A 13932-nucleotide genomic window follows, 5' to 3' on the forward strand; every position below is an offset into this window, starting at 1 on the left:
GCCATGTCTGATACTGCGTCACAGTTTGCAGAACGTGAAGACGGAGAGCTTCATTCTGTGGGTGACGGTTCTGATCCAAATAAACTGGACTCAGACATTTCAAATTTTAAATTTAAGCTTGAGAACCTCCGTGTGTTACTAGGGGAGGTATTAGCGGCTCTGAATGATTGTAACACAGTTGCAATCCCAGAAAAAATGTGTAGGTTGGATAAATATTTTGCGGTACCGACGAGTACTGACGTTTTTCCTATACCTAAGAGACTTACTGACATTGTTACTAAGGAGTGGGATAGACCCGGTGTGCCTTTCTCACCCCCTCCTATGTTCAGAAAAATGTTTCCAATAGACGCCGCCACACGGGACTTATGGCAAATGGTCCCTAAGGTGGAGGGAGCAGTTTCTACTTTAGCTAAGCGTACCACTATCCCAGTGGAGGATAGCTGTGCTTTTTCAGATCCAATGGATAAAAAATTAGAGGGTTACCTTAAGAAAATGTTTGTTCAACAAGGGTTTATATTGCAACCTCTTGCATGTATTGCGCCTGTCACGGCTGCAGCAGCATTTTGGTTTGAGTCTCTGGAAGAGACACTTCAATCATCCACACTAGATGACATCACACACAAACTTAAATTCCTTAAGTTAGCTAATTCATTTATTTCAGATGCCGTAGTACATTTAACTAAACTTGCGGCTAAAAATTCAGGATTCGCCATTCAGGCACGCAGAGCTCTGTGGCTAAAATCCTGGTCAGCTGATGTTACGTCTAAATCTAAATTGCTTAATATTCCTTTCAAAGGGCAGACCTTATTCGGGCCCGGCTTGAAAGAGATTATTGCTGACATTACAGGAGGTAAAGGTCATGCCCTGCCTCAGGACAAGGCCAAAGCCAAGGCTAGACAGTCCAATTTTCGTTCCTTTCGTAATTTCAAAGCAGGAGCAGCATCAACTTCCTCTGCACCAAAACAGGAAGGAGCTGTTGCTCGCTACAGACAAGGCTGGAAACCTAACCAGTCCTGGAACAGGGGCAAACAGGCCAGAAAACCTGCTGCTGCCCCTAAGACAGCATGAATTGAGGGCCCCCGATCCGGGACCGGATCTAGTGGGGGGCAGACTTTCCCTCTTCGCCCAGGCTTGGGCAAGAGATGTTCAGGATCCCTGGGCGTTAGAGATCATATCTCAGGGATACCTTCTGGACTTAAATCCTCTCCCCCAAGAGGGAGATTTCATCTGTCAAGGTTGTCAAGAAACCTAACAAAGAAGGAAGCGTTTCTACGCTGCGTACAAGATCTTTTATTAATGGGAGTGATCCATCCAGTTCCGCGGTTGGAACAAGGACAATGGTTTTACTCAAATCTGTTTGTAGTTCCCAAAAAGAGGGAACCTTCAGGCCAATCTTGGATTTAAAGATCCTAAACAAATTCCTAAGAGTTCCATCGTTCAAGATGGAAACTATTCGAACAATTTTGCCCATGATCCAAGAGGGTCAGTACTTGACCACAGTGGATTTAAAGGATGCTTACCTTCACATACCGATTCACAGAAGTCATTACCGGTATCTAAGGTTTGCCTTTTTAGACAGGCATTACCAGTTTGTAGCTCTTCCATTCGGACTGGCTACGGCTCCAAGAATCTTCACAAAGGTTCTGGGCACTCTTCTGGCGGTACTAAGACCGCGAGGAATTTCAGTAGCTCCGTACTTAGACGACATACTGATACAAGCTTCAAGCTTTCAAACTGCCAAATCTCATACAGAGATAGTACTGGCATTTCTAAGGTCGCATGGATGGAAAGTGAACGAAGAGAAAAGTTCTCTCTTTCCACTCACAAGAGTTCCCTTCCTGGGGACTCTGATAGATTCTGTAGAAATGAAGATTTACCTGACAGAGGACAGGTTAACAAAACTTCAAAATGCATGCCGTGTCCTTCATTCCATTCAAGAGACCAGAAATTCTCTTCTATGGTGGCTTTATCGGCCACATCTGTCCAGGGGAATGCCATTCAGCAGGCCAGACTGGTCAATTGTAACAACAGACGCCAGCCTACTAGGTTGGGGCGCTGTCTGGAATTCTCTGAAGGCTCAGGGACTATGGAATCAGGAGGAGAGTCTTCTTCCAATAAACATTCTGGAATTGAGAGCAGTCCTCAATGCTCTTCTGGCTTGGCCCCAGTTAGCAACTCGGGGGTTCATCAGGTTCCAGTCGGACAACATCACGACTGTAGCTTATATCAACCATCAGGGAGGGACAAGAAGCTCCCTAGCAATGATGGAAGTATCGAAGATAATTCGCTGGGCAGAGTCTCACTCTTGCCACCTGTCTGCAATCCACATCCCGGGAGTGGAGAACTGGGAGGCGGATTTCTTAAGTCGTCAGACTTTTCATCCGGGGGAGTGGGAACTTCATCCAGAGGTCTTTGCCCAAATACTTCCACGTTGGGGCAAACCAGAGATAGATCTCATGGCGTCTCGACAGAACGCCAAGCTTCCGCGCTACGGGTCCAGATCCAGGGATCCAGGAGCGGTCCTGATAGATGCCTTGACAGCACCATGGACCTTCAGGATGGCTTATGTGTTTCCACCTTTCCCGATGCTTCCTCGATTGATTGCCAGAATCAAACAGGAGAAAGCATCAGTGATTCTAATAGCGCCTGCATGGCCACGCAGGACTTGGTATACAGATCTGGTGGACATGTCATTCTGTCCACCTTGGTCGTTACCTCTGAAACAGGACCTTCTGATTCAGGGTCCTTTCAAACATCAAAATCTAACTTCTCTGAAGCTGACTGCTTGGAAATTGAACGCTTGATCTTATCAAAGCGTGGTTTTTCTGAGTCAGTTATTGATACCTTAATACAGGCTAGGAAGCCTGTCACCAGAAAGATTTACCATAAAATATGGCGTAAATACCTATATTGGTGCGAATCCAAAGGTTACTCTTGGAGTAAGGTTAGGATTCCTAGGATATTGTCTTTTCTACAAGAAGGTTTAGAAAAGGGGTTATCCGCTAGTTCCTTAAAGGGACAGATCTCAGCTCTGTCCATTCTGTTACACAAGCGTCTGTCAGAAGTTCCAGACGTTCAGGCTTTTTGTCAGGCTTTGGCCAGGATTAAACCTGTGTTTAAAGCTGTGGCTCCACCATGGAGTTTAAACCTTGTTCTTAACGTTTTACAGGGTGTTCCGTTTGAACCCCTTCATTCCATTGATATAAAGTTATCTTGGAAAGTTCTATTTTTAATGGCTATTTCCTCGGCTCGAAGAGTCTCTGAGTGATCAGCCTTACATTGTGATTCTCCTTATTTGATTTTTCACTCGGATAAGGTAGTTCTGCGTACTAAGCCTGGGTTCTTACCTAAGGTAGTCACTAACAGGAATATCAATCAGGAGATTGTTGTTCCATCCTTGTGCCCAAATCCTTCTTCGAGGAAGGAACGTCTTTTGCACAATCTGGATGTATTTCGTGCCCTTAAATTTTATTTACAGGCAACTAAAGATTTTCGACAAACGTCTTCCCTGTTTGTCGTTTACTCTGGTCAGAGGAGAGGTCAAAAAGCTTCTGCTACCTCTCTCTCTTTTTGGCTTCGTAGCATAATTCGTTTAGCTTATGAGACTGCTGGACAGCAGCCTCCTGAAAGAATTACAGCTCATTCCACTAGAGCTGTGGCTTCCACTTGGGCCTTTAAGAATGAGGCCTCTGTTGAACAGATTTGCAAGGCTGCAACTTGGTCTTCGCTTCATACTTTTTCCAAATTTTACAAATTTGACACTTTTGCTTCCTCGGAGGCTATTTTTGGGAGAAAGGTTCTTCAGGCAGTGGTTCCTTCTGTATAAAGAGCCTGCCTATCCCTCCCGTCATCCGTGTACTTTTGCTTTGGTATTGGTATCCCACAAGTAATGATGACCCGTGGACTGATCACACTTAACAGAAGAAAACATAATTTATGCTTACCTGATAAATTCCTTTCTTCTGTAGTGTGATCAGTCCACGGCCCGCCCTGTTTTTTAAGGCAGGTAAATATTTTTTAAATTATACTCCAGTCACCACTACACCCTTGGCTTCTCCTTTCTCGTTGGTCCTTGGTCGAATGACTGGAGGTGACGTAGAGGGGAGGAGCTATATAGCAACTCTGCTGGGTGAATCCTCTTGCACTTCCTGTAGGGGAGCAGTTAATATCCCACAAGTAATGATGACCCGTGGACTGATCACACTACAGAAGAAAGGAATTTATCAGGTAAGCATAAATTATGTTTTTGTATAATTCTCATAAAATAAAAAAATATTTAAAAAAATTTTGTTTTCCTCTGATTTAACTTTCACATATATTTATATATTTTTCTTTTTAAATATACATAGTTCTCTTCATCACCCAAACATTGTGCAATGTCTCGGGCAATGTGTGGAAGCCGTGCCGTATCTCTTGGTGTTTGAGCTGTGTGAATTGGTAAGTCAATAAATAAGTCACTTAATGATTACTACATCTCATGTGTTCCTTATATATTTTCACCATCAGTATAGTTGATTTTTTTTTTTTTTTTTTTTTTTTAATTATTTTTTGAGGTTTTATAAAATGACATACAGGCAGGGTATACAGAAATAAATTCAAAAACATAATACATAAAGAATTGCCAGCAAAGTTATGGACCTTCTCCTCTACTCCAGAGGCCACTTTTGGACCCCACAGCAAGCAAAATAAATCAGTGGAAGGTACAATGAAACTAATGAGACCACTCATGGGTCTCAAATGAACCTCAAATTTTATAATATTTTTAAAGCTATAAAACATGTTTGAGAAAATGCAATATTTTCATATCTATAAAACATACTTGGATACATGAATAACATGGGAGAGATAAATAGTAAAACATGCTTGAGTAAATAAAGGGTCTGTATTGTTTGTAACACTAGAAACATGCTTGGGTATAGCAATATAGTAAGATAGCTAATATGCAGGTGTGATAGGATTACCCAACAATGATATAAGGTGGTATGAACGCCCTCACTTATAATAACCAAAGCCGCAAGTAATTATGCAATTAGGACCTCATATGTATTTTGCTCTGTGCTCCCTGCACAGCATGAAAAAAACAGATATATAAGCTGAAAGGGCTTAAAGAGGTACCTTAGGGAGCTCTTTAAATATACTAAATCACAGTACAAGTAGGTCTTGGCTTCACAAATATACAGTACAGTATGATAAACACTAAGGGATAAATATTAAAATATAGAGTTAGAAGGAGGTGGACAGATTTGCTGATACATGTCTAAGCTGCAAACTGCAAAGAACTAAAAGTTTAGGAGACACAAAAAAAAACTAAGCTAATGAGTTCCTGACACAGGCCAGGCCATAGTGAGACTAAGTTTTGGCCTCTTAGCTGGGAGAATAGGCATAGGTATGAGAGGAGTCATTTTGCAAGTTGAGTGACTACAGCACATATTAGATAGCACAAAATCATAGAAATAGATGCGCTCTGAGTATAAGCAGCAATTAATAGGAATTCAACGGTAACAGTGCATGAGAAAAATCATATTAGTGCATAGGCTAGGCTTAGACAGACATGAGCTCTTTAGAATTATATTTGGGATGTAATAGCCCTATAGGTAGAGATAGCCTATAGTAATGCAGGAGACTAGGGACAAAGGGTTGACTGTTAAAGCGTGACTTGTAGTTTCTGCCTCGGCCGCTGGCAAAAACACAGCCGCTAGTTTTCATGGTGTACTAACCTAGTAGCAGCTGTATGAGGGAGTCATATATTTAACTAGTCTTAGGTAGACATGGTGGATATATCAACTATAGGTATGCAAACTGCTAGTAACATATAAACTATTCAATATATTAACTAAATAACTAAGCAAAACTAGGAAAACTTAACCCAGGATATAAGGGTGTATTAACTTTGTTGAGCAAATATACCAAGGTGACCCCCTCAGACAGGACAGTTAACCCATGCATTAATACATCTTGACTATAAATGCAAAGAAAAAACAGAAATAAATCAAACTTCTTGTTAGAGTTGCTAAATCACTCTGTCCTCAACAGTACAGCAATCTATATACATGATGTCCGTTCAGTATTGGGACAGCATTTACCCCACTCCGACTTTCTCTAAAAAGAGGCGATATTTGAGGGAAGTGCAGCCGGTCAGGGTCTCACAATGTGGGCTAGCTGGTCGCCCCTGCTCTGTAGCTACAGACCTTTGCGCTGGTACTAAAATAGAAGGTCCCAGAAAGTGGCAGTCCAGCTGTGGGGAGTCTAATCCTGAGGAGGGTAATGGCGGTACCAGTGTAAGCTGAATGTCACTAAGATAGGCTCCGGTGAAGATGCTTGTAGGGATAGGCGTAATGGTTTCCTTTGGAAGCACGAGGGGGGGGAGCAGCCCGCAGGTGTAGTTTGTATCACGCTTGCTAACGGTACAAAGAGACCCGTAAGGATGTCCACATGTTCAGAGGCTGCCCCGCCACCCCGCGTCTCCGACTCAAATCCAGCCTCGCCACCCCGCGTCTCCGACTCAAATCCAGCCTCGCCACCCCGCGTCTCCGACTCAAATCCAGCCTCGCCACCCCGCGTCTCCGACTCAAATCCAGCCTCGCCACCCCGCGTCTCCGACTCAAATCCAGCCTCAGCAGCTATCGGTAATTCCATGCAAACGAGTGAGAGGCACTCGGGCCCTGAAGCGCCTCCACTCCTTCTGCACAAAGGTGATGGGTTTGTAGTGGTAGACTGATCTATACCGTCGCGGCAGCCATTAGATTCGTCATGGGGCGTTGCACCAAAGGCTGTTAGATATGATTTAAGTAGGCAGCCAAGACCTTCCAGAACGGCTTTTACTTCAGCGGCCTCCATAGTGGGTTTTGGAGGACGGCGTGAAAGATGTAAAGTTGAGCAATCTTAGGTAATCTTAGTGTTTGACAGTCTGTGTCACTTAACGACAAGGCACGGGAGTGCCTCGCCGGGGGGTATATATAAAAAAAAGGCCTTAACCTTCCAAGCTGATCCGAGTGCTCAAGACTGCAGTTGTTTAGTCGATAATAGGCTCGTTAGATGCAGATTTTCAATCTGATTATAGGTATGCATAGTTGGCCATTATTCGAGCTGTTTAGAGGGTCAGTTCAGTTATAGACAGGTAGGATGCAGGAGCAGTGTGTAAAAAAGCAGCCTATCATGGCCGCCACCCGGAAGTTCCCCAGTATAGTTGATTTTTAAGTAGTCTATTTTGCTGATTAAGTTGTATTTCAGTTTTAATGTGCTTTATTAGATGTGTATTTTGTTAAATATTAGCACAGGTAGTGGAGTTTGGCTATTTTCATAGACGGTTTTAATAGTCTGTAATGCAAAAATGCAGATATTGAGTGTTGCACTATTAGACAAATAAAATCAAGATCTGAAAATAGCCGAACACTGCTACCCGGTGCCATATTCAGTATTGGTTTATACTAATGCTAAATTTGGTGTATATATATATATATATATATATATATATATATATGTATATATATATATATGTATATAAAATAGACTTCTGCTAAACGTAGTTTTTGGTTTTTAATCTTTGAATTTAGCAATGAAACTGTGTAAAAAAATAAATAAAAAATAATGCATTAGTCCACAAATACTAAAATTGCTAAACATAAAGGAAATTGGTTATCTAGGCTGACAAGCTTAAAAAAATTATTAGCAATTTGCATTATAAATCTACGATATGGATTGGAAATTAAAAAAAAATTGATGTAGATATTTATCTTTAAATTTATATTTTTACTTTGTGCAATTTGTCATAAGTGGAGCATTTTTTCTAATGTTTGGCATATCACTTGTGTATGGTGTCGGATTCTTGTTTTCAGTTTTTCAGTTTTTTTTTTTTTATATGATGGTATTTCTCCAACATAGGTGTGTCCGGTCCACGGCGTCATCCTTACTTGTGGGATATTCTCTTCCCCAACAGGAAATGGCAAAGAGCCCAGCAAAGCTGGTCACATGATCCCTCCTAGGCTCCGCCTTCCCCAGTCATTCTCTTTGCCGTTGTACAGGCAACATCTCCACGGAGATGGCTTAGAGTTTTTTGGTGTTTAACTGTAGTTTTTATTATTCAATCAAGAGTTTGTTATTTTAAAATAGTGCTGGTATGTACTATTTACTCTGAAACAGAAAAGAGATGAAGATTTCTGTTTATAAGAGGAAAATGATTTTAGCAACCGTTACTAAAATCGATGGCTGTTTCCACACAGGACTGTTGAGAGGAATTAACTTCAGTTGGGGGAACAGTGAGCAGACTTTTGCTTCTTGAGGTATGACACATTCTAACAAGACGATGTAATGCTGGAAGCTGTCATTTTCCCTATGGGATCCGGTAAGCCATTTTTATTACAGATAGAAAAAAAGGGCTTCACAAGGGCTTTTAAGACTGTAGACATTTTCTGGGCTAAATCGATTTATATATAAACATATTTTATACTCCATAGCCTTGAGGAATTATTTTAATCTTGGGAATTATGTAAAATAACCGGCAGGCACTGTATTGGACACCTTACTTTCTAGGGGCTTTCCCTAATCATAGGCAGAGTCTCATTTTCGCGCCTCTATTGCGCACTTGTTTTTGAGAAGCATGACATGCAGATGCATGTGTGAGGAGCTCTGATACATAGAAAAGACTTTCTGAAGGCGTCATTTGGTATCGTATTCCCCTTTGGGCTTGGTTGGGTCTCAGCAAAGCAGATACCAGGGACTGTAAAGGGGTTAAATATAAAAACGGCTCCGGTTCCGTTATTTTAAGGGTTAAAGCTTCCAAATTTGGTGTGCAATACTTTTAAGGCTTTAAGACACTGTGGTGAAATTTTGGTGAATTTTGAACAATTCCTTCATACTTTTCTTCTGTTATGTGTGATCAGTCCACGGGTCATCATTACTTCTGGGATATAACTCCTCCCCAACAGGAAATGCAAGAGGATTCACCCAGCAGAGCTGCATATAGCTCCTCCCCTCTACGTCAGTCCCAGTCATTCTCTTGCACCCAACGACTTCTCAACGATTGTAACACTGTTGCAATACCAGAGAAACTGTGTAGGTTGGATAAATACTTTGCGGTACCGGCGAGTACTGACGTTTTTCCTATACCTAAGAGACTAACTGAAATTGTTACTAAGGAGTGGGATAGACCCGGTGTGCCGTTCTCACCCCCTCCAATATTTAGAAAGATGTTTCCAATAGACGCCACCACTCGGGACTTATGGCAAACGGTCCCCAAGGTGGAGGGAGCAGTTTCTACTTTAGCTAAGCGTACCACTATCCCGGTGGAGGATAGCTGTGCTTTCTCAGATCCAATGGATAAAAAATTAGAGGGTTACCTTAAGAAAATGTTTGTTCAACAAGGTTTTATATTACAACCCCTTGCATGTATCGCGCCGATTACGGCTGCGGCAGCATTTTGGATTGAGTCGCTTGAAGAGAACCTTAGTTCCTCTACGCTAGACGACATTACGGACAGGCTTAGAGTCCTTAAACTAGCTAATTCTTTCATTTCGGAGGCCGTAGTACATTTAACCAAACTTACGGCTAAGAACTCAGGATTCGCCATACAGGCACGCAGGGCACTGTGGCTAAAATCCTGGTCAGCTGATGTTACTTCTAAGTCCAAATTACTTAATATACCTTTCAAGGGGCAGTCCTTATTCGGGCCCGGTTTGAAAGAAATTATCGCTGACATTACGGGAGGTAAGGGCCACGCCCTACCTCAAGACAAGGCCAAAGCTAAGGCCAGACAGTCTAATTTTCGTCCCTTTCGGAATTTCAAAACAGGAGCAGCATCAACCTCCACTGCACCAAAACAGGAAGGAGCTGTTGCTCGTTACAGGCAAGGCTGGAAGCCTAACCAGTCCTGGAACAAAAGCAAGCAGGCCAGGAAACCTGCTGCTGCCCCAAAGACAGCATGAACCGAGAGCCCCCGATCCGGGACCGGATCTAGTAGGGGGCAGACTCTCTCTCTTCGCCCAGGCCTGGGCAAGAGATGTTCAGGATCCCTGGGCACTAGAGATCATATCTCAGGGATACCTTCTAGACTTCAAATTATCTCCCCCAAGAGGGAGATTTCATCTGTCAAGGTTGTCAACAAACCAGATAAAGAAAGAAGCGTTTCTACGCTGCGTACAAGATCTGTTAACAATGGGAGTGATCCATCCGGTTCCGTGGTCGGAACAAGGACAAGGGTTCTACTCAAACCTGTTTGTGGTTCCCAAAAAAGAGGGAACTTTCAGGCCAATCTTAGATTTAAAGACTCTAAACAAATTCCTAAGAGTTCCATCGTTCAAAATGGAAACTATTCGGACAATCTTACCCATGATCCAAGAGGGTCAGTACATGACCACAGTGGATTTAAAGGATGCTTACCTTCACATACCGATCCACAAAGATCATCACCGGTATCTAAGGTTTGCCTTCTTAGACAGGCACTACCAGTTTGTAGCTCTTCCATTCGGATTGGCTACGGCTCCAAGAATCTTCACAAAGGTTCTGGGTGCCCTTCTAGCGGTACTAAGACCGCGAGGGATTTCGGTAGCTCCGTACCTAGACGACATTCTAATACAAGCTTCAAGCTTTCAAACTGCCAAGTCTCATACAGAGTTAGTTCTGGCATTTCTAAGGTCGCATGGATGGAAAGTGAACGAAAAGAAGAGTTCTCTCTTTCCTCTCACAAGAGTTCCATTCTTGGGGACTCTTATAGATTCTGTAGAAATGAAGATTTACCTGACAGAAGACAGGTTAACAAAACTTCAAAATGCATGCCGCGTCCTTCATTCCATTCAACACCCGTCAGTAGCTCAATGCATGGAGGTGATCGGCTTAATGGTAGCGGCAATGGACATAGTACCTTTTGCACGCCTACACCTCAGACCGCTGCAATTGTGCATGCTAAGTCAGTGGAATGGGGATTACTCAGATTTGTCCCCTACTCTGAATCTGAATCAAGAGACCAGAAATTCTCTTCTATGGTGGCTTTATCGGCCACACCTGTCCAGGGGGATGCCATTCAGCAGGCCAGACTGGACAATTGTAACAACAGACGCCAGCCTACTAGGTTGGGGCGCTGTCTGGAATTCTCTGAAGGCTCAGGGACTATGGAATCAGGAGGAGAGTCTCCTTCCAATAAACATTCTGGAATTGAGAGCAGTTCTCAATGCCCTTCTGGCTTGGCCCCAGTTAATAACTCGGGGGTTCATCAGGTTTCAGTCGGACAACATCACGACTGTAGCTTACATCAACCATCAGGGAGGGACAAGAAGCTCCCTAGCAATGATGGAAGTATCAAAGATAATTCGCTGGGCAGAGTCTCACTCTTGCCACCTGTCAGCAATCCACATCCCGGGAGTGGAGAACTGGGAGGCGGATTTCTTGAGTCGCCAGACTCTTCATCCGGGGGAGTGGGAACTTCATCCGGAGGTCTTTGCCCAAATACTTCGACGTTGGGGCAAACCAGAGATAGATCTCATGGCGTCTCGCCAGAACGCCAAACTTCCTCGCTACGGGTCCAGATCCAGGGATCCGGAAGCAGTTCTGATAGATGCTTTGACAGCACCTTGGAACTTCAGGATGGCTTATGTGTTTCCACCCTTCCCGCTGCTTCCTCGATTGATTGCCAAAATCAAACAGGAGAGAGCATCAGTAATTCTAATAGCACCTGCTTGGCCACGCAGGACTTGGTATGCAGATCTAGTGGACATGTCATCCTGTCCGCCTTGGTCTCTACCTCTAAGACAGGACCTTCTGATACAGGGTCCATTCAAACATCAAAATCTAACTTCTCTGAAGCTGACTGCTTGGAAATTGAACGCTTGATTTTATCAAAACGTGGTTTTTCTGAGTCGGTTATTGATACCCTGATTCAGGCTAGGAAGCCTGTTACCAGAAGGATTTACCATAAAATATGGCGGAAATACCTATACTGGTGCGAATCCAAAGGTTACTCCTGGAGTAAGGTTAGGATCGCTAGGATATTGTCTTTTCTACAAGAAGGTTTAGAAAAGGGTTTATCAGCTAGTTCATTAAAGGGACAGATTTCAGCTCTGTCCATCTTGTTACACAGACGTCTGTCAGAAAATCCAGACGTCCAGTCCTTTTGTCAGGCTTTAGCTAGGATCAAGCCTGTGTTTAAAGCTGTTGCTCCACCATGGAGTTTAAACTTAGTTCTTAACGTTTTACAGGGTGTTCCGTTTGAACCCCTTCATTCCATTGATATAAAAATGTTATCTTGGAAAGTTCTGTTTTTAATGGCTATTTCCTCGGCTCGAAGAGTCTCTGAGTTATCAGCCTTACATTGTGATTCCCCTTATCTGATTTTTCACTCAGACAAGGTAGTTCTGCGTACTAAACCTGGGTTCTTACCTAAGGTAGTCACTAACAGGAACATCAATCAAGAGATTGTTGTCCCATCCTTGTGTCCAAATCCTTCTTCAAAGAAGGAACGTCTTTTACACAATCTGGATGTAGTTCGTGCCCTCAAGTTCTACTTGCAGGCAACTAAAGATTTTCGCCAAACTTCTTCCTTGTTTGTCGTTTACTCTGGACAGAGGAGAGGTCAAAAAGCTTCTGCTACCTCTCTCTCTTTTTGGCTTCGTAGCATAATACGTTTAGCCTATGAGACTGCTGGACAGCAGCCTCCTGAAAGAATTACAGCTCACTCCACTAGAGCTGTGGCTTCCACTTGGGCCTTTAAGAATGAGGCCTCTGTTGAACAGATTTGCAAGGCTGCAACTTGGTCTTCGCTTCATACTTTTTCCAAATTTTACAAATTTGACACTTTTGCTTCTTCGGAGGCTATTTTTGGGAGAAAGGTTCTTCAGGCAGTGGTTCCTTCTGTATAATGAGCCTGCCTATCCCTCCCGTCATCCGTGTACTTTTGCTTTGGTATTGGTATCCCAGAAGTAATGATGACCCGTGGACTGATCACACATAACAGAAGAAAACATAATTTATGCTTACCTGATAAATTCCTTTCTTCTGTTGTGTGATCAGTCCACGGCCCGCCCTGTTTTAAGGCAGGTAAATATCTTTTAAATTATACTCCAGTCACCACTTCACCCTTGGTTACTCCTTTCTCGTTGTTTCTTGGTCGAATGACTGGGACTGACGTAGAGGGGAGGAGCTATATGCAGCTCTGCTGGGTGAATCCTCTTGCATTTCCTGTTGGGGAGGAGTTATATCCCAGAAGTAATGATGACCCGTGGACTGATCACACAACAGAAGAAAGGAATTTATCAGGTAAGCATAAATTATGTTTTTCGCAATTGCAGTAATAAAGTGTGTTCAGCTTAAAATTTAAAGTGACAGTAACGGTTTATTTTAAAATGTTTTTTGTACTTTGTTATCAAGTTTTTGCCTGTTTAACATGTCTGAACTACCAGATAGACTGTGTTCTGAATGTGGGGAAGCCAAGGTTCCCTCTCATTTAAATAGATGTGATTTATGTGACACAAAATTTAGAGCAAATGATGCCCAAGATGATTCCTCAAGTGAGGGGAGTAAGCATGGTACTGCATCATCCCCTCCTTCGTCTACACCAGTCTTGCCCACACAGGAGGCCCCTAGTACATCTAGCGCGCCAATACTCCTTACTATGCAACAACTAACGGCTGTAATGGATAATTCTATCAAAAACATTTTAGCCAAAATGCCCACTTATCAGCGAAAGCGCGACTGCTCTGTTTTAGAAAATACTGAAGAGCATGAGGACGCTGATGATATTGGTTCTGAAGGGCCCCTACACCAGTCTGAGGGGGCCAGGGAGGTTTTGTCTGAGGGAGAAATTTCAGATTCAGGGAAAATTTCTCAACAAGCTGAACCTGATGTGATTACATTTAAATTTAAATTGGAACATCTCCGCGCTCTGCTTAAGGAGGTGTTATCTACTCTGGATGATTGTGAGAATTTGGTAATTCCAGAGAAACTATG

General features: G+C 42.9%; 1 protein-coding gene across 1 annotated transcript in view; it reads left to right on the forward strand.

Moving 5' to 3' along the window:
* LMTK2 (lemur tyrosine kinase 2) overlaps positions 1–13932 on the forward strand; it is a gene marked incomplete at its 3' end in the record, with an annotated part of 424271 nt that overhangs the window by 172832 nt on the left and 237507 nt on the right. Inside the window, 1 exon segment of the mRNA XM_053694835.1 lies at positions 4350–4437. Within this exon segment, the coding sequence (XP_053550810.1) occupies positions 4350–4437 (88 nt within the window).

This window comes from Bombina bombina, chromosome 11 (genome assembly GCF_027579735.1).
Source record: "Bombina bombina isolate aBomBom1 chromosome 11, aBomBom1.pri, whole genome shotgun sequence".
Taxonomy (NCBI): Eukaryota; Metazoa; Chordata; class Amphibia; order Anura; family Bombinatoridae; genus Bombina; species Bombina bombina.